This window comes from Microtus oregoni, unplaced genomic scaffold (assembly GCF_018167655.1).
Source record: "Microtus oregoni isolate MIOR12 unplaced genomic scaffold, Mior012 000014F_ref0000157, whole genome shotgun sequence".
NCBI classification, from domain to species: domain Eukaryota; kingdom Metazoa; phylum Chordata; class Mammalia; order Rodentia; family Cricetidae; genus Microtus; species Microtus oregoni.
Window position 1 is genome coordinate 24469115 of NW_024543073.1, and position 20709 is coordinate 24489823.

Consider the following 20709-nt stretch of genomic DNA (forward strand, 5'->3'; position numbering starts at 1 on the left):
CCTCTCCCATTGTTTATTTACATTTCCCTGAAGTTCTTTATTTATTCATTTCCTCCAGTTGTTTGTTGGTGCTTTCCTGAATTTCTTTAAGGAATATTTATTCATTTTCTCTTTAAGGACCTGCATCATCTTCATAAATTTGGTTCGAAAGTTGTTTTCTTGTGCTTCAGCTATGTTGGTATATTCAGGTCTTGGTGTAGGAGGATAGCTGGACTGTGGTTGTGAAATATTGCCCTGGATGTTGTTGACTATGTTATTACCTTATGTTGGCTTATAGACATCTGGACCTGGAGTAATTATAGGTTTAGGTGCTGATTTCTGAGTTTATGTCTTTGCTGCATGGATGTTTTTCCTTTGTTTCTGTTTTCTCTCTGGTTTTCTGGCCTCTCTGGCCTGTGGTTCTGGAACTTGCAAGTCTAGTAGGGTGCCTCTGCTGGGATTTTGGCAGCCTGTGTGACCTCTGGGGTCCTGGGGTTCTGGGAACCTCTAAGACCTCTGGTAGAGCAGAGGGCTTCCGCCAGTGTTGTGGGCTGGGATATGGTGACAAGGATGGAGGATGGGGTTGCTGTTGGGGGAAGGCTGGGTGGGCTCTGAGGAAGTGCTGTTGGTCTAAGAGCTAGGTGTACTGCTTCCCAGTTGCTTTCTCTGGTTCTAGTGTGTTCTGTCCTTTAACCAGCCTCCTGTGCTCAGTTTAAACATGTCCGCCTCAAGCCTGTGGCCCACCTCACTTTCTGATTTGTAACTTGCTCACCACTGTGAAGATGTAGACTGCAGAGTTTCCGCCACTGCCTCACTTTTAGTTTTCTCCTGATCCAATACAATCTCTGCGGCTGCAGTTCGTTATTGCGTCTGTGCCTGCTTCACTGTCAAGTTCCATGGATGCTTTTGATTCTTTTCTCAATGAGTCACTCTTAACTTTTGACTTTGATTGTGTTGTTTCCTAGAAAGCCTTGTCCCTGGCTCTGTGACTCAGACATTACCAGGAACTCCGATCCTGTTTCCTTAGTCTCTTGACCGTCCTTGTTTCTCTAAGGTACTTTTGTAGGTGCTTTAAGTGTTTGGTTTTCTCAACCTTGCCCCTGCCCCTGTGCACAAAGGTTCTTAATATTTGGATAGAACCTTGGAAACACTGTGAGAAATTACAAATGATTCCCGGCAGTGTGTGTTTGCCTGTTATCCTAGCATTTAGAAGGCAGAGGCAGGAGGATCAGATTTTGGCAAGCTTGAGTCTAGCTTGAGCTGCATAGCAAGTTTCAGGCTAGCCAGGGTTACAGAGCGAAACCCTATTTCAAAAACAAACAAATAAGCAAAACTCCCCGAGTATATTTCTCCCTAAGAGCTAGGTATGCTAGTGTGTGTCTATAATCACAGCAGGAAACAGAGGCAGGAGGATAGCCATGAGCTCCAGGCCAGTCTCATCTGTATGGTAAGTTTCATACCAGCTTGGACTACATAGGAAAACTGTTTCATTGAAAAAAAAAAGTGTATGCTAGAAAATATATAAATATAAAAATGCATTTGTTAAAATTTGAATGTCTGGCCAAAGAATCCATTTTCTTTTGAGTATAGGTACTTATTGAAATTTATTTTTCAGGCCCCCTCCCACCTCCTTTTTAAAGACAGAATGTCACTTAGCCCAGGCTGGCTTTGACCTCTATAGTGAAGAAAGATGACCTTGAACTCCTGATCTTCCTGTCTCCTCTTTCAGGTACTAGAATTACAGGTGTGCCACCACACACATGTCATAGCTTATTCCTGACTAAATGGAATGCGGGATACACCATCTACACTTCTAGTTCTGATTTAAAAGTAGGATCTCAAGCCACTTGTCCAGCTGCCTACAGAATCATGGGTTTGCGTGCTTTCAGTTACAGCGTCCTGAGCCTTGCTCAATAGCAGTTCACTTTTCATATAGAGGCATACTTATCCTGGCCCTTAGTGAGGCATTTAAAGTATATGCAATTGCAGAAATTACAGTTGTCTTCTTATATTTTATTGGTTTGTTTAATTAAACTCCATATTTATTATATAAAAATACAGTTTGTGAACACACACTCATCCCTCAAGAACAGAGAGCTCAGTGGTCTTCATGCTGCAGAATCAGTCAGTGGGCCGCAGCAGAAATGAGTGATGTCGTCAGCGAGTGGGATGGTAGTGAATGGAGGCTGGTTAAGACAGTTTATACTGAAGCTGTTTTTGTTGTTTATCTCCCTTTCTTAGAACATGAGCTCTTCCTAGGCAAAGTGTCTGCTTTCCCATATTTAACTTTTCTCTATGCACAGTGCCTATTCCATTGCATCCAACTTTATTATTGGGTGAATAAACACATTCTTATATAGGTTATGGTAATTTTGAATAGTCTGCATAGTAGGATGGAAATCAGCTTGTATAGACAGGTCATGGCCCTGAATCCCTTTTTACTTGTATTTGTGGACGGTTTCCTTTTGACTTTTTGTTGAAGGAGTGGAAATGTGAAGTGTCCAGCACAGCAGCTGATACAATAAGCAGTACTTGATGCTCATAGGTAGTGACAACGAGCCTTTGTTGCATCTAATTTCTTTCATTGGGAGGCCTCAACTACATGATCTGGTATTTGTCTTATGTGTTAAAGTTCTTTCTATAAAGAATATTTGATGTTGGAACTGCTTTCTACAACAAATATGTATTTCTTGGTATGTTACATTTGTGAGTTTGAACTATAGTAATTAATTACCTTTATACCTTGGAAAGCAATTTCAAGCTTTGCAACAGCGTTTGCTGGAGAGTTGACGTTCTAATAAAGTGTGAAGGGCAGTGGCTTCCATGCCTCACTGTCCCACGTCAGTGTAAGACCGGAGGCAAGAGGCAGACACATTCTGAGGAGCATATTTGAAAGCATTGTCTTAGAGTCAGATAAAATTAACAGTGAGGATTTAGACTACGTTTCAACATAAATAACCCTGGTCATTATAAAAATGAACAAACAGCCCAGAATGTTTGGTTGAGTGATCCATTAATTTATAGGGTGTATGTTTAGAATGTTTGAGACCCTGTATTCAATGCCCAGCAATTCAAAAAGAAAACCAGACAAGAATCACTCTTGATCACTTGTCTGAAGTTTCTGTCTGGCCCTTAAGTCCCAAAGAACCACACAGAGGTCTACATTAATTATAAACTGATTGGCCCATTAGCTAAGGCTTCTTATTAACTAATCCTTATAACTTACATTAGCCCATAATTCTTGTCTGTGTTAGCATGTGGCTTGGTACCTTTTTCAGCGAGGCAGTCACATCTTGCTTGCTGTGTCTGGCTTCCTCTCTGTCTGGGTGATGACTGTAGACTGAAACTTCCCTCTTCCCAGAATTCTCATTGCCCCACCTCTACTTCCTGCCTGGTTGCCCCACATTTACTTCCTGCCTGGCTACTGGCCAATCAACATTTATTTAAAATACAAGTAACAGGGTACAGACCATTGTCCCACAGCATTGATCAAGCAAAGAAAGCTCCATAGATAAATACTCTTTTACAAGCATAGGCCTTTAGGTTTTCTTGTTATCTAAAACACAAAGGAAGACAGGGAGAGAATATTGAGAGAGAAAACGCCCATGACTGACCCCAGGATCTTTTCCATTATCCTGCCCCAACTTTCTCTCTTTTGTGTTGCAGTTGTCATTTACCATGGAAGATGAGTTCTTTGGAGAAAAGAGCTTCCAGCATTATTGTGCAGAGTTCATCAAACATTCACAGCAGATAGGCGATGGTTGGGAGTGGAGAACAGCCAAGGTAAGAGCAGAAAAAGCCTTCTTTGTCTTTGTGTTTTATGCTGGGGTCTTCCTGTGTATCGTAACTAGCCCGGTGCTTTCGCCTAAAGACTCGGCAATCCTTCCATCTGTCTCCCAAGTGATGGGTCACAGGCATTTGTCACCACACCTAGTACAACAAGGATTCCTATTTCTGTTTTCAGGGAGGGTTGTTTATTTTTGTTATATAAAAACCGCAGTAATCGATGGTAAGGTATAAAAGTGGGGTTGATTTAAGAGAAGGCATAAAATTAAAATCATTCTTTAAAACAGATGTTCATTTTATTATTCTAGCTATACATACTCATAATTACTTGGCTAATGAAGTGTTATCTAGAAAAGCCCTTAGGTGACCTTCATGATTTTATAGATAAGGACCCTTACAATATTAATTATCGCTATGTAAACAGTTGTTTCTCTGGTGCTTCAAGCCACTTGTTTATATTATAAATGTTTGTTCTCTCTTGGTTTTGTGATAGGGTCTGGCCTTGAACTTCATATGTTGTCAGAGATGACAATGAAACCCTCTCTCCTGCCTTTGCCTCCCAAGTACTGGGATCACAGGCTTGTGCCACCATAGCTGGCTACGTTCTAATTTTCTTAGGACAGTATTTTTGTCTAGCGAGTAATAGTATCTGAAATATTTAGGAATGTGTGTTTGGGGGTTTCTTAATGACATAAAAACATTACAGAATGTTTGTTCTTTTGATTCTATTCTAAAGTAATGTAAAAGCTTTAGATACCCTTTACTTCCATACCTACAATTGGTGATACTCTCTGCTGAAAACTTTTTGAGAATTACCTGCAATCTTTTTAGAGACCGTTCACGCTGCCTGACATTTCAGTTGATTCATGAGCAGCTGAGGCTCTTGCTTCTCTGCACCGTGGTTTAGCTTCTTCCAGTGTGCATATGAGAAACCTGACGATCTTGGGCCCCCTTCCCATTACTTAGAACTGAGCAGGGAGATGCAGGTGCTGATCAGGCTTAGAATGGGTTCTCTGGGCTCATTTGCTTGAACCAAGCTCAGACTAGTCCTTCAATCTTCTGTCTCCCTGGTGACTCAAGAAACCCTGTCTCGAAAAACCAAAAAAAAAAGAGTCTGTTACTCAGAGACAAGACCTCACTTGGTGGTGCAGCCTGGCTTCCGTGGGTACAGGGTCTCGCTTGGTGGTGCAACCTGGCTTCTACTCGCACAACCTTAAATTCGCAGCAGTCCTACCTGGTTCCTCTGAGCTTGGATAAAGGCATGAATCACAGCAATGATCAGAAACCTTTAAACTCTGAGGGGCCCTTGCTCCCTCCTTGTACAGAACATGTACTTTTTTTTTTTTTTTTGGTTTTTAGAGACAGGGTTTCTCTGTAGCTTTGGAGCCTGTCCTGGAACTCCCTTTGTAGACCAGGCTGGCCTCGAACTCACAGAGATCCGCCTGCCTCTGCCTCCCGAGTGCTGGGATTAAAGGCATGCGCCACCACCGCCCGGCTTCGGACATGTACCTTTTATTAATTGATTGCATTCTTGGGTATTTTATACTTTTGTTTACGGTTACCTTTGAATTTTCATTCATACTACCTTTTCCATGAGTTACATTGGGGAATCACTATTTTTTGCGTGTTAATCCTATAACCAGTAACTGTACCTTCTTGTTGTTGCGTTCCTTGTGATATTCCTCCATTGTTTCATGGTTGAGTAGGAACATGCTAAGTAATTAACAGCTCTTTGTGTTCAGCTTGATTTTAGTGTTAATGGTTCTGACACTGAATGAGTCTTGGTCTCTTCCTCCTACCCTCCTTTGTATTTCTCTTTTGGTGTTAGAACTGCAACTCAAGTATAGGTTTCTGACTCCATCTCTTTTATAAAGGTTCTTATAAAAGCCCAGGGACAATAAATCAGTATTCCTGGGAATTATCAGAAATTCAGAATTATGGTTATTTTAGACACATTTCTTCTTTTTAAAATTTTATTATCAGGGTTTCTCTGTGTAGCCTCGACTGTCCTCGAATTTGCTCTGTACACCAGGCTGGCCTCAAATTCACAGAGGTCCACCTGACTCTGCATCCCATGTGCTGGGATTAAAGATATGTGCCACCGCCATCTGAAAAATGAAAAAAAGTAAGAAAGGATTCTAATTTTCATTGAATTTCCAGGTACAGTGAGAGAGACCCTGTCTCAAAAAAAAAAAGGTGGAGAACAATAGAAAAATTATGGACAGATAGTGTGCGTGTGCTTACACACACAGAGAGAAGAGGAGAGAGCAATAGAGGAGTAGACTGTATATGGACAGATAGTGTGCGTGTGCTTACACACACAGAGAGAAGAGGAGAGAGCAATAGAGGAGTAGACTGTATATGGACAGATAGTGTGCGTGTGCTTACACACACACAGAGAAGAGGAGAGAGCAATAGAGGAGTAGACTGTATATGGACAGATAGTGTGCGTGTGCTTACACACACAGAGAGAAGAGGAGAGAGCAATAGAGGAGTAGACTGTATATGGACAGGTAGTGTGCGTGTGCTTACACACACACAGAGAAGAGGAGAGAGCAATAGAGGAGTAGACTGTATATGGACAGATAGTGTGCGTGTGCTTACACACACACAGAAGAGGGGGAGGATTAAGGAGAGACAATATACATTTTATGTTTAGACAATATACATTTAGATTCAATTTCGTATTAGTTTCTCTCTGATTTTATAAATTGTGTTGAAGTAATAATATTAAAATAGCAAACTTTAACTAAAGCCTCTTTCCACTTAATTTTTTCCCATCAGTTTAATTCTGTCTTCACAGGAATGTCTACTGTTCATTTTGTGGCTTTCGGAACTTAGGTCCTTCTGTGTTTTAAGAAAAATGAGCAAAGCCACTATGTGAGCCATTGCTCTTCTCCTTAATTCCATGGTTAATGATGTTTATTATGGTGACTCATAAAACATGTCTACAAGCATCTTCACTCAGAGATACTGTGTTCTCACTGCAGTCCATAAAGCCCAGATCGTATAAGAAACGCTCTAGCATTATCTGGACAGAGGTGTCAGGAGTCTCAGTCCTTCTTTGTGCATTCATGAACTCTTTAGTAAGTATTTGAAAATTCAGTATCACAGTAGGCTGGAGATGTAGCTCAGGGAAATCATACCTGCCTCCCATGCACAAGGTCTCCACAGTTTAAAAACGAAGCCCCAAAACACCTCACTTCAGCTCTCTCTCTAGAGTTTTCCATTTGTTAACTGTGTCAGTATTCATGTGCGTGTGTGCACACACTCACCTGTGTTTGAATAGTCCAGAGGTTGATATTCAGTGCGTTTTTAAATCACTTACCATATTTTTGAGATCCAGTCTCTTAGTCATGGAGCACACCAAATTTGTTGATTTTATTAGTGGTGGTGAGGTTCTTGGCCTGTTATTCCAATAATTGTAATAAAGGCTCATACAGATGCCAAAATGGCAAGGAACTTTAATTAACAACATGGTAGTATAGAGAAGAAAGAAACACAAGTGAGGGTCCCACAGAGCTCCAGTCATTCTTGGTGCTCCTTTAATAGGGTCCCCCACAGTGTGGTCACTAGAGGATAGTTTAGGGTCTCCATTTTGATTGTAATGTATCTGATTTTAATCGGTGCATGCCCAGTTATGAATAAGCATGAGATGGTAATAAAAGATTCTCTCTAAACGTTCACTTGAGGGGCAGGTTGAGCCCCCAGCCTCTGTACTGAAGGCATATCTGAAGTATAACTGACTGGAAACTGTCTATGTTAGATGGGTCTTATGTGGAACAGAAACTTCTTGCATTTTGTTTGAAGTGGCTTACTGAGTAAAATTCCCAGCGTCTGTCGCTGGCAGAACCATGGCATCTCTCCCTGACTCTGCTTTCTTTCTCCCAGAATTCAGTTCCGTCTTCCCCGCCTACCTAAGTTCTGCCCTATCAGGCCAACGCAGTTTCTTTATTCATTAACCAATGAAAGCAACACATTGACAAAAGGACCTTCCACACCATTTCCCCTTTTTTTGTTTAAACAAAAAGGAAGGCTTTAACATAGTAAAATTACATATAACAAAACAGTTACCAAACAAGAATTACAGTTACAATATTTATATCTATTTTATCTTTTATCATAACTAAGGAAAACTATATTATTACTATCTATTCTTCAGCTCCATCAAAGACTCCAGAAGGATATAATATTACCTAAGTAAACAGGAAGTGCACTGTAACTAACTTCCAAAACTGTAGAAATTACAAAGACATCTTGCTGCCTGGACAGTCACCTAAAGTTCTTCTGTACCATTGAGGCATCCATCTTCAGCCTTCAGGCCCATAGCATCCAGCAGACTTTTCCATGAAGCAGGAAATTTCAAAGATAGTTCAGTCACTTTCTTCTGTGTCCTTCAGAATGTCTAGCAGACTCTCATGAAGCAGGAACCCCGAAGGATCATTTCACCTTTAGGCAAGTTCAGCAGTCATTTCTCTGTGGCTCCTGCATTTCCAGTTAAGCAGTCCAGGCAAGAGCAGGTTCTTTCCCAAATGGCTAAAGAGCCTCTTTGATGCCCATCTTCCTCTTGAAGTAATTGGTGCTGCCGGGAGCAGATGTGTCTCACTGTCATGAAAAGTCCTAAGTTATTAAAACATTTTAAATGCCATATTCTGAAGGTTTCTGAAAGATTTGAAGAATATCTATCTGAAATATATCTCTATATATCTAGAAAAATCTAACTAACATGACTACAATCTTGACTATTATAGATGACTATCTATTAACCTATATTTCTTAATTATACATTACATTTTTTGACCTGCCCAGCAGGTCCTAAGTTATTCCAGGGTCTTGAAGAGGCACTATCTGAAAGACATGGGGGAGAGAGAAATGGAAGCCAAGCAGTATTCCTTGTCAAGGCATCTCGTTTATTGAAGCTAGTTTTACGACTTATATACTCCTCAGTGAGGAGCTCAGGCAGGGGGGAACTGAAGAAGGGAAAAGGGGGGAAGGAAAGGAGGGGCTCGGTAGCTAGGCAGCTAAGCAGCAGTTGCAAGGTCAGTGGCTAGAGCACCTGCTGTTAGTGATAAGCAGCAAACAAAGAAGACACTCTGAGGTGCCCTCTGTCTCCAAGGTCAGAATACAAGGTCTTAGTTAACTTTGTAAGTTTTCTGTCTCAAGATTTCTACCTCAAGGCCCTGTGAGACCTGAGAAAGGAGAAGTCTAAAATGGCTCCTGACAATTTTTAAATGAACTACCCAATCACAATGCCTTAATCAAGAGAAGAAATATACATATAACAAGATTGACCTTAAATTTGTATCAATAAACCAAGATTCATAGCAATGCAAATCTCTACAGCACACGGTAGTGTGGAAACAGGACATTCAGAACTGAAAACAAGCTGGGCGGTGGTGGCGCACGCCTTTAATCCCAGCACTCGGGAGGCCGAGGCGAGACCAGCCTGGTCTACAGAGCTAGTTCCAGGAAAGGCTCCAAAAACCACAGAGAAACCCTGTCTCGAAAAACCAAAAAAAAAAAAAGAATTGAACACAAAATTTTCTACTTTCTTGAGATTAGATTTTATACAGTTAATATTATCTAACTTTTATGTTATTCTTCATTTTGTTTTTGAGGCAGAATTTCATGTAATCCACGATGGCCTTAAACATGTGTAGCTGAGGATGGCCTTGAACTGTTGCCACATCTGAAGTCCTGGGGTTACAGGCTTGTACCACCATGCCTGACTTTGTTATTCTTAAAGAATTAGAGAGTTTTCCCCTTAGTTAATTTTTATTATCCATTATAATTTAGAAACTGGTTAATACAAGTTTGTTTTCTAATTTATATGAAGTTAAAAAATGGCTAAGTACGGTGCTGTCTCGGATTTGGGAAGTTAAGGTAGATTGCTATGAGTTCAAGGATAGCCTGTGCTATATAGCGAGATCCAGGACAGGTTGGGTTGTAGCGTGATACTCTGTCTCATTACAACAATGAGCAACAAAAAAACCAGAAAAACAAACAAACAAAAAAGCCAAAAAATAGGAGAAAGAAAAAAAATCTTCCTTTTTCAAAAAATAACTAAGTAAAAAATTTAACTGAGTATAAATTAAAGCTGGCTTACAATTCATTTTTCCTAGGAGTCTTTGCTGGGTCATACATACTGCTTTTCTCAAATCTGTCTCCATCTTGCTATCTATCTTCAAGTTCGTATTTTTAAAGCAGGTTGTAAAGTATTTCCATACTTTATCTTTCAATACAATCTGAGTACAAAGCCCACCGTGGTCTCCCATCACTCTCTCTGCCCTGCTGAGTTTCATTCCTCGTTTGTTTGCACAGCTATCTTTATTTTTAATGTCTTATTATGAAAAATTCCAGCATACAACACTAGAGAGAATCGTATAATGAATTTCTGTGTACCTATCACCTGGCTCCACAATTATCAACTCACAGCCAGAAACCTGGTTTTTCAAAGCACCTGTGTTATATAGAAAATGACGTAATATATCTCAACTTAATTAACTTGGCTTGCTTTGTTTTCCCCCCGGTGCCTCCAAATGATAGGTTTCCCAAGTGAACTCTGCAAATTTATTTATTATCATATATTCAAACACAAACTTGAGCACTCCAAAGGAAAATATGTTATTTTTATAAATTTTTATTTACTTAATTTAAAAACTGTGGTAAAGTATATATACCACGGGGTTTACTTTAACCCTTTAGATGCATAGTTCAGGGATGTTGAGTCACTTACATTGCTGTGTAACCCCACTCCTGAAGTTTACCTTGCTCTCTTAACCTCATCTCACTTTTGTCCCCTGGATATGATTGTTACAGGCATATCGTGTCATGGTGGAATCAAACAGTATTTTTATTTTAATAACTGGTTTCTGTCATTTTGTATAATGTCTTCAAGGTTAATCTATTATTATTTCTGTAAATTTTGATCTAGAATTTAATGAAGAGGAAAGCTGGAAAGAGAATTTGGAGTGGATTTCTGTTGCATACTGGCATCATGAATATATAGTTTTTAAAGTATTTCACTTTTTTTGTTTATGAAGTACATTATTAAAGGGGATTAAAAATATTTTCCATAGGACTGAAGAGCTGGCTCAGGTGTTAAGAGTGCTTGGTATTCTTCCACAGGCTCAGAGTTCCATTCCCAGCACCTAGGTCAGGTGGCTCACCACTGCCTGACACTCCAACTCTAGGGGCTCTACCACTCTCTTCTGACCTCAGGGGGCACTCACCACTCCTTGACTACGTGCCCAGATAGACACATGTGCATACACATAATTAAAAGTCAAATAAGTCTTTAAAACTGTTTTCCACGTATATGTTCAATTTGCTGATATATATTTGCCTATCAGAAATACAATCAAATTATAGAGTAATCAATTTACTTGTTACATAATTTGCATAACCATTCAGTTTTATTGTTCTCCCTTCCTTCCTTTTTTTTTTTTTTTTTTTTTGAGACAGGGTTTCTCTGTGTAGCTTTGGAGCCTGTTCTGGAACTGGCTCTATAGACTAGGCTGGCCTTGAACTCACAGAGATCCCCCTTCCTCTGCCTCTGAGTACTGGGATTAAAGGTGTGTGCCACCAACACCCAGGTACTTTTTTTCATTTGAATTGAAGTTTTTCTGTTTCCCAAATTAGTTTCCAAACATGGTCTCTCGAGTGACCCTTTTGTCTCAGTTTCTAAACAGTTGTGATCAGAGACGGGCTGGAGAGACGGCTCAGTGGTTAAGAGCATTGCCTGCTCTTCCGAAGGTCCTGAGTTCAATTCCCGGCAACCACATGGTGGCTCACAACCATCTGTAATGAGGTCTGGGGCCCTCTTCTGGCCTGCAGACATACACACAGACAAAATATTGTATACATAATAAATAAATATAAAAAAAAAAAATAAACAGTTGTGATCATGGTCCACACCTGCACAGTGTAAGCCATTCTAAACAGTTGTGATCATGGTCCACACCTGCACAGTGTAAGCCATTCTAAACAGTTGTGATCACTGTCCACACCTGCACAATGTAAGCCATTCTAAACAGTTGTGATCACGGTCCACATCTGCACAGTGTAAGCCATTCTAAACAGTTGTGATCACGGTCCACACCTGCACAATGTAAGCCATTCTAAACAGTTGTGATCACTGTCCACACCTGCACAGTGTAAGCCATTCTAAACAGTTGTGATCACTGTCCACACCTGCACAGTGTAAGCCATTCTAAACAGTTGTGATCACGGTCCACACCTGCACATTGTAAGCCATTTAATGTTGTCTTCTTCATGCATTAACCTCTTAGAAGGAATTCTTCCCATTTCCGAGGTGAAATGTTAAATATCCCCTTAAAATGTCAGCGTCTGTATGTTCCAGTTACTTCTCTGTTTCAGTGATAGAAGCAACTTAAGGAAGAAAGGTTATTTCAGTTTACAGTTCTAGAAGGACAGAGTCCGGATACGGTGGGGAAGGCATGACATGGCCACAGGAGCAGGAAGTTGGCCAATCACATTTTTACCCATGCAGGAAGTAGGGTGAGGCTATAAATCCTTAAACCCTGTCCCCAGTAACATGCTTCCTTCAGCAACTCTGCCAATTAAAGGTTCCATAACCTCCCCAGGTAGCTTTAACAGCTAGGACCAAATGTTTGATTGTATGTACTTAAGGTGACGTTTCTCAGTCCAAGCACCATGCTGTGCACATACAGTATCCTTAGAAGAACTAATATTTAGTGACACTTCTAAAGTTTACTGGAAGATCCTTCCCAGGAATTTTTAAGAACAATGTTGCTTTATATGTGTAACAGAAATGTTCATGTATTGGCTGACTGTGGTGATACAGGCTCAACACTTTAGAGGCTGGGACAGGAGGACCACAACTTTGAGGGCACGCTTGGCTACACCATGACATCTTGTTTCAAAGACCATACCAAACTACACTACCACTGGTACCATCAAACTACACTACCACTGCTACCAACAAACTAAACTACCACTGCTACCATCAAACTAAACTACCACCGCTACCAACAAACTAAACTACCACCGCTACCAACAAACTACCACCGTTACCACCAAACTAAACTACCACCGCTACCAACAAACTAAACTACCACCGTTACCAAAAGCTAAACTACCACCGCTACCAACAAACTAAACTACCACCTCTACCAACAAACTAAACTACCACCGCTACAAACAAACTAAACTACCACCGCTACCAACAAACTAAACTACCACCACTACAAACAAACTAAACTACCACCGCTACCACCAACCCAATGAAGCATCTGTTAATTTGTAATACTTAAAATTTTATTCTTCTAGTTTGTTTTATAGATTTATATATATCCCTACTAATAATCCTTTTCTGTTGTTGATTATAGATGTATTTGTTTAATCATTTAATTATTCACTGTTAGTTAATGAAATATCTCTGGCTTAAAATGTCACTGATAATGATGAAGTATATCACATTCATATCTCTTGGGACTAGATTAAAAAAAACAATTATCTGTGAGATTAGGAGAAAAAATGTACTTGGATGTGTGTGCTATGGTTTGTGGTAAATTCTGAATCTAAATCAATTACATTAGATTTTGTATTCTTAGTTTACTGAGTGTTGTGATAAGATTTACATCTTAAGCACATACAAATCTTTAATGATCATTTCAAGAAGTACTGGTTATACCGCTTGTGAATTAGATACTTTCCAATATTTTATAAAATATTATCAAGAGTATGAAAAATGAAATCTATGATACTTTGCAAGTTTATAAATTTAAATTTAAATAATGGTAATAACGATGCTAGTTTGACAAATAAGAGCACACGTTTGGTTGTAGTGATGACTTAGCTCACTGGGGAGGTTATAGTCTGCATTTCCAAAGTTCTCTAAGAAGATTCTCTTTAGGGGTAGGCTTGGCAAGCCTAGGATTTGTGGCCAAAAGAGTTGATTATATATATGTATGTATATATGTATATATACATATATTTGAAGCTATATATGATTTTATATATATACAACTGTATATATATATATATGCAATTTCCTAAGTCAACTTATTAATTTATAATAGATTATTGGATGAACTAACTGTAATATTCCTTTCATGATGGTACATTTTTGTTTTGTAAGTAGTCACATGAGGCTAGTATTGTGTGACAGAACTTTTCCTTGGAAGACTCAACCCATATGCCTGTTCACCCTAGATAGGAATCCCATGACAGAACAAAGTATGGCTATCACCAGAGTCCATGTTTGTGAACCAGTGGGTTACTTAAAAGTAGTATGGGGGAGTAGAAATGACTCCAAGACAGCTTCTTTGCCAATGCCCATCCCAGTAAGGGTGACAGCACACAAAGCTGGGAGACCTGGAGCACACTGCACAGTCTGCAGGTGGCTCGCCAGGTTGGAGAGTGTCCTTTCCAGATTCTCAGTTGTTTTTACTGACTTTTGCTTCTTAAAGGGAGCTGGTCCATATTTGGAGCCCAGCTAGTCTGAGAGTCTTCGCTGCAGTCTAGCTTCCTTCTGTCTGAGGGGGGACTCTCAGCTTTTATTGCTTACTCTGGCAGGGAGGGGCCTAGTGAATCTGGTCAGTTTCAGGGACTTCCTGGAGTTATTTTGAGGTGTTTACTTTTCTGCTTAAGGGGTTTCCTGCAGGATGGATTTAATCTAGGAGGAAATTTATATGACAGGGGCAGAGATAGCTCAGGTGGTAAAGTGTTTTGTAGGTGACCAACTCTTCAAATTGTGTGACCACAAATGAGTGCAAATTCCCATGCACAGTTGGATTCTCATGCACAGTTGGATGAATTTAAATGACACGATGTCTGGTTTTATAATATGGATTTCCTTTCCAGTGAGGACATATGGTTTAAAATGTGTAAGCTTAAAATTTCCTTTCTACTTTCTTAGAACAAGATCCTGTTACATACTCCAGGTTGGTCCCATGCTTGCCTTCTTTCTGCTTCCATCTCATGAATGCTGGGCTCCCAGACAGGCCCTCCTATGTCCAGCAAGGCTTCTACGGATCTAATTGGATAGCACATTCAGAATTCAGACAGTTCCAAGACTGCCCTGCCTAGTTTTCCCTGTGCCCATTCCCTTTTGAAGGGACACTAGCCTATTCGAACATGTGACTCTCACAGGCCTTGTCCTTCTCCCCCATTCCTTCTGCCTTAAAACCTATAGATTACATTCCTAAAGCTAGCCACAAGGCCTGTTCCCTTATTTGTCCACTTCCTCCTCCCGAGGCTGACTTCTAAAGCCCAGCAACCAGAAGCCCCCTTTGGTTAACCTACTTATCGTGTCCAATTAAAATGAAACACATCATTCTAACACGGAGGCCCGCCCCCCCTTTACCTTTATAAACTGCCATTTGCCTATGGGCCACATCTGCCTCTTCTGTCTAGAGACAGTCTTTTGTCCCTCCCAGACAAATATCCCTCCCCCTTTTGCTGTCCCCTTCCCCTTCTTCCTGGTCCTCTGTCTTCTTTCCCACCACATCCTGGCCCATTCTCACACAGACCTCCTTTTCTCCACTTAATAATTAGACCTGTGAGATCATTTGTTGCTGTTCTCTGCCTTAGTCAGAAAGCAGCCACTTTATAACTTTCTTCCCTGCTTAATAAATCATCTCTCTGTGAAAACAGCTGTTTAGATATGGTTAGCCTAACCTGGGGTCCAGGAGGAAGCCCCTTCTGTGAGGGAGCCCCTTCACCCATTATCCATGATATGAAGGGAACCTGAGCCTCCTTGTTCTTTTCTATGCATGTGAATGTAAGGCAGGCAGAGTTCAGGGCTCTCATTTCTTGGATCTCTCATGTTATATTGCTATGGGGTAGTGGGACTAGTTTCTGTGGTGGTGTGGGAGAATTGTCTGTAATCTGTCAATCATGTTATAAATAAACGCTGATTGGCCAGGCAGGAAATATAGGTGGGAAAACCAGACAGGAAGTAGAAATGATGTAATGAGAGCAGGAGAATTCTGGGAGGGAGGAAGTTGATTCCTCCCACTCCTCCCCAGACCACCGAAGCAGTAGGATGTGATCTGCCCCACTGGAAAAAGGTACTGAGCCACATGGCTAACATAGATCAGAAAAATGGGTTAATCAAGATGTGAGAGTTAGCCAGTGAGAGGCTAGAGCTAATGGGCCAATCAGCTTTATAACTTATAGAAATCTATGTGTGATTTTCTTTGGGACTAGGCAGTTGTGGGGTACTGGGTGGGACAAAAACCCCAACAAACAAACATCAGTCCCCTCATGTTACATTGTGGGACTGTCTTAACTCAGGATGGTTTCTGAGCTGGCCACTTTGAGTATTGCTGTTCCCTCCGCTTGAGCTTGGCTGAGCATCTGGACTGTTGGGCGGTGAGGTTGCTGTTTTCAGAACCTGAGGACCCTGAGCAGCTGAGAGAGATGGAAAGGCACGGAGATGAATCTCAACAGTTTCCATGATGCAGTGTAGTGTTTTAGCACAGTGTCTTCCCTGGCGGATCTCTGTCCTGATATGGTGTTTGGACCACTTTTGTCACTTTCATTCCGTTTCCTAGACAAGAGACTTTGAAGTTCTGCCACCTGAGGTTACATGGCGATTGCCATTTGTATTTCTTCCTAAATCCTGTTTATCTGAACATGTCTTCACATGTTGATCAACACATTTCGGATGGATAAATCTTTTGCATATAATCACTACAGGATTTTCTGAGATTAAATTTAAGGCCACCATTCTGATTATCCAGCTTTGGCTTAGATGCTGTCTTTCATAAATTGCCACTGGCTATGTGATTATACATCTGCCCAGTTCCCCAGAGAGCTCAGTGATAGCAGAGACAGTGATTTTGTTTCTGTATCCTTCTTTCTATAGCCGTGGTTCTCAGCACTGTAACACTACTTACTTAAAGGAAGAGCATGCAAACTAGGAGCATGTCAGCCAAGATGTCCCTATTTCGGTAGATGCATCCCATGGTATTTCATTTCATTGTGTATTGTTTGAACTGAATGGTTCATTGACTACAGTTTGAAAGCCTATTTATTTTTTATAAGAATTTATTAAGCAATAGGACTCCATTTTGGTGTAATAAACACCAAAATATTAATATTACTATGTACTACCATGACCTCTAGACAGGTTAATATTACTGTGTACTACCACAATCTCTAGACTATTAAATTCATTTGTAAAATCTTTGCTCGTGTAGCAGCACTTGACAAGCTTGGTCCTCTTTCCCTTGGCTTGGTGACCTCAGTCTCGTGGTTACCTCCTGTATTGCGCTTCATTCTTTTCACAGTCTCCTCTGCTGTGCCGTTCTTTTGTTTACGGTTTCGTGAAATTAATGCCTAGGTTCAGACCTCAACATATTCGCATTACCCCAGATATCTTCTCCTCATTTAAATTCTGTCACCTCCAAACATGTCCCTACTACCCAGCGTTCTCTCTTGAATTACAGATTTGTAGACCAGCCTGTATTTGTGCTGGAACTTGAAAAACAATCCTCTCATGGCCCTCTCAGTGCAGCAGGTAGCGTGTCAGTGTCTCAGCTGAAGAAAACAGTCCTCCAGCCCCCAAAGAATGGAGCTCAAGGCCTTGTGCTTTCCTTTCTACCTCCAAGCCCTACACCAGTTGCCCCTTTTTATATCGACGTGCAGGAAGGGATCATCGGAAAGCTCTTTTTCCAAAAGGCATGCAGTTGGTATGAAATCTTATTAACCAGAAATTATCAATCAGTGGAGAAAAGAGAATCTGACAGAGAAGCCCAGGAATTCCTAGACTGCTCCAGAGGATACCTGGGTGACATAACTACTTAGTAAGGCAAGCTGTGCATCCTCCTCTGATGGAGGAAGGTCATAGGTTAAAAAAATAAAGAAACTGCTTGGCCCTCATAGGTTAAAACATAGGTGGGAGGAGTAAACAGAACAGAATGCTGGGAGGAAGAGGAAGTGAGCTCAGACTCGGACAGCTCTGCTCTCTGGAGCAGAGGCCATGCTACCCTTTCCCGGGCAGACGTAATGAACTCTGACCCAGGATGGATGTAGGCTAGAATCTTCCCGGTAAGCGCACCTTGGGGTGCTACATACGTGATTAGAAATGGGCTAAATTAATATGTGAGAATTAGCCTAGAAGAGGTTAGATAGAAATGGGCCAAGCAGTGTTTAAAAGAATACAGTGTCCGTGCAATTATTTCGGGGCATAAGCTAGCCAGGCAGCCGGGGTGCTGGGGACGCAGCCCCGCCGCTCTTATTCCTACACCCCTCTTCTCTCCTACAGCTAGCATGGCCTTACCAACCCAAGCCATTCCCTGTCCACGCCTCTGTTCCTGTTGCCTTCTGCAGATGGCATGTGTGGCCTTGTGTGGGACACACAGGCTATGATTTCCCCTTCATGCACTTTTGATTCTCTTCTCTCCTGTTAAGCTGCATATTGTGAGATCATTTTAGCCAATCTTCAGTGTTCAGAGAGGACAATTTCCTTTGTCCCTACACTTTATGTTTCTGTTTTGATGTTTCTACTTAGATCCCAAAGTGAACATGTCCAAGATTGAACTGTTTGTACCTCTCCCCGCAAATTCAGTCATCTATCATCATCCAGACCTGGCTGACAACTCCATCTTTCTCATTCAGGCCACTGTAGTTGTACTTACTATCTTATGTTTCTCAGCCCTCAAGTCCAGTCCACTAGGAAATGCCTGTTATATTCAGAATCTGACTATTTCTCATCCTGTTCCCACCTGCCTTCTCTGGATCCTCTCTCTGCCTACCTTCTTAATGTAAACTACTATCAGAGCTTGCTAGGATTTTCTCCAGAATAATCTTCCTCCTCTGCTCTTGTGTTGCTACAGCATAATTCTTTAAAAGGTTATATAGTATAATTTTTCCATAATACAATAACTCAAACTAAAACCAAACTGTTCTGATGATCTGTAAATTCTGTGATCTTTTCCCTTCCCCACCTTTCTTATTCCCTGAAGTCACTTCGCATGCCTTTTTAAAATCATAACTGTCTAGGAACATTGGCCTCTTTGCTGCTTCTCAAATATGCCAGACAAACATCTCTTTTGCCAGGTGGTGGTGGTGCACGCCTTTAATCCCAGCACTCAGAAGGCAGAAGCAGGCGGATCTCTGTGAGTTTGAGGCCAGCCTGGTTTACAGAGCGAGTTCTGGGACAAGCTCCAAAGCTATACAAAGAAACCCTGTCCTGAACAACCAAACCAAACTAAACCAAAAAACAAACAAACAAAAAAAAAATCAAACCAAACCAAAACAAAACAAAAAACTGTACCCGTCCTGGGGCCTGTGAATGGACAGACTTCTCCAGTCAGAATATCTTACACTTGACCATTCTGCACAGGCCTTTCATTTAGTTGCTCTAATGTCACTTTTCCTTTTTCCCCTTCTTTCCTTCCTCTCTTTTTCTTTTTAAAGATATGGTCTCACAATATTATTTATTGTAGCTCAAATTGATGTGTGTTAATAATTCTTCTGTGGTAGACTTTTCAGTGTTAGCACATGTGACCTTCATGAACTATGCTGTTCAGCATTTGAGCTGTCTGGCACCTATGTGGCATTCTCACACCTAGGCATTCAGTCTTTCCTGCCTTTTTTCCTTAGTCCTAGGTACTGTCTAGTCTGTTCCAGTCTTTACCTGTGTTTGTTGCTCAGTGTGCTCCCTGCCCTCTTCAGTCCAGATCTTTTCCCAGTCTTTACCTGTGTTTATTGCCCAGTGTGCTCCCTGCCCTCTCCAGTCCAGATCTTTTCATTCTTTGCTCATATGCACTAATCAAGCAGAATATCACAATCTGGAAAGACAGTATGTAATAAGTGTTAGTTTAAATAAATGATTAAATACCTTCTTTTTGAATGATTTTATCTTTTATTTGAAGATATTAGTCTTTTTATAGGTTGCCATCCTAGAAATTTCAAAGTTTTTCAAAAGAATTTTTATTAAATAAGAATTTTATTTGACCTTTTAAAAGAAATTAAAGGAATGCTAATATTCCTTTTCATCCTTTAATTGGTGAGTTAGAATCTATGAAAACACCCCAACATTAACATAAAAAGCTAATGTGTATCATTTATCTTAAAGAGATAAATAATCTCTTTAAAAAAGTCTTTTTTAAAAACTGGCCTTTCTGTAGGAATGGAATGTTTCCATAATAGTATGTAACATGATAGGACATGATACATACTTTATATTTAAAAATAGCCACGTGGCAGTGTTCTGAGTGGGACCTTTTTATCTTCCTCCAGAAGTGAATCAAGGCCCTAAGCTGAGACAAAAGTATCCTAAGTAGCTCATTTTCTATATTCAGACTGCTGTGAATAACCAACCTCCTAGCCATCAGAGCCAGAAGGCTGCCTGTAGAAACCGTTCCAAGAAACCATGCTCCAAGCATGGCCCCAGCCCTGCCCGTGTGTGAGCACAGGTCTCAGTAGGTGGATGTGCGGTATTCTTACTGAAGAAGTCCTCTCTGCTCCATAGTTCCGCTGTGGCAAGTAGGGTGCCAACAGTGTGGGGAGTCAGGATCTTTTCATCGCTTCTTGTGGGAGTTTGCGTTGTTAGGGATTTGATGAGCTGTACTCCAGCTCTTACAGAGTGAACTGAGCTGAGCGCAGTGGTGGGACCAAGCCTGAGGAGAAGTGGTACTTTGATGTGTGTAACATGGTCGAGGCTACTTTGTTTTCTTGTCCTGTTCAGGAAAACTAGCAAACCAGTTAAGGAACCCTAGCAGGAGGTGGGAACTGCCTAGATCAAGTAAAGATGGCCGGGGTTTCATCTCCTTGCAGGATCCTCTGAGGAAACTTGGAGTCACCCCAGAAGGATCTAGCGGCTGTGCATTTGCTATATGTGCTATATGGAGGAGTCTTGACATCTAGTTTGTGGCAGCCAGAGGCCTAACTGAGACATGGTAGACTCCTTTCCCCTGTTACCCCTAGAGAGGCCTAACTCAGACATGG

At 40.9% G+C, this 20709-nt stretch overlaps 1 protein-coding gene across 1 annotated transcript in view; it reads left to right on the forward strand.

Annotated features, from left to right (window-relative positions):
- Atg10 (autophagy related 10) overlaps positions 1 to 20709 on the forward strand; it is a 282954-nt gene that overhangs the window by 12332 nt on the left and 249913 nt on the right. The window contains exon 2 of the mRNA XM_041663463.1: positions 3646 to 3762. Coding sequence (XP_041519397.1) covers positions 3658 to 3762 — 105 coding nt within the window. The 5' untranslated portion in view covers positions 3646 to 3657. The remainder of the gene's footprint in view (positions 1 to 3645; positions 3763 to 20709) is intronic.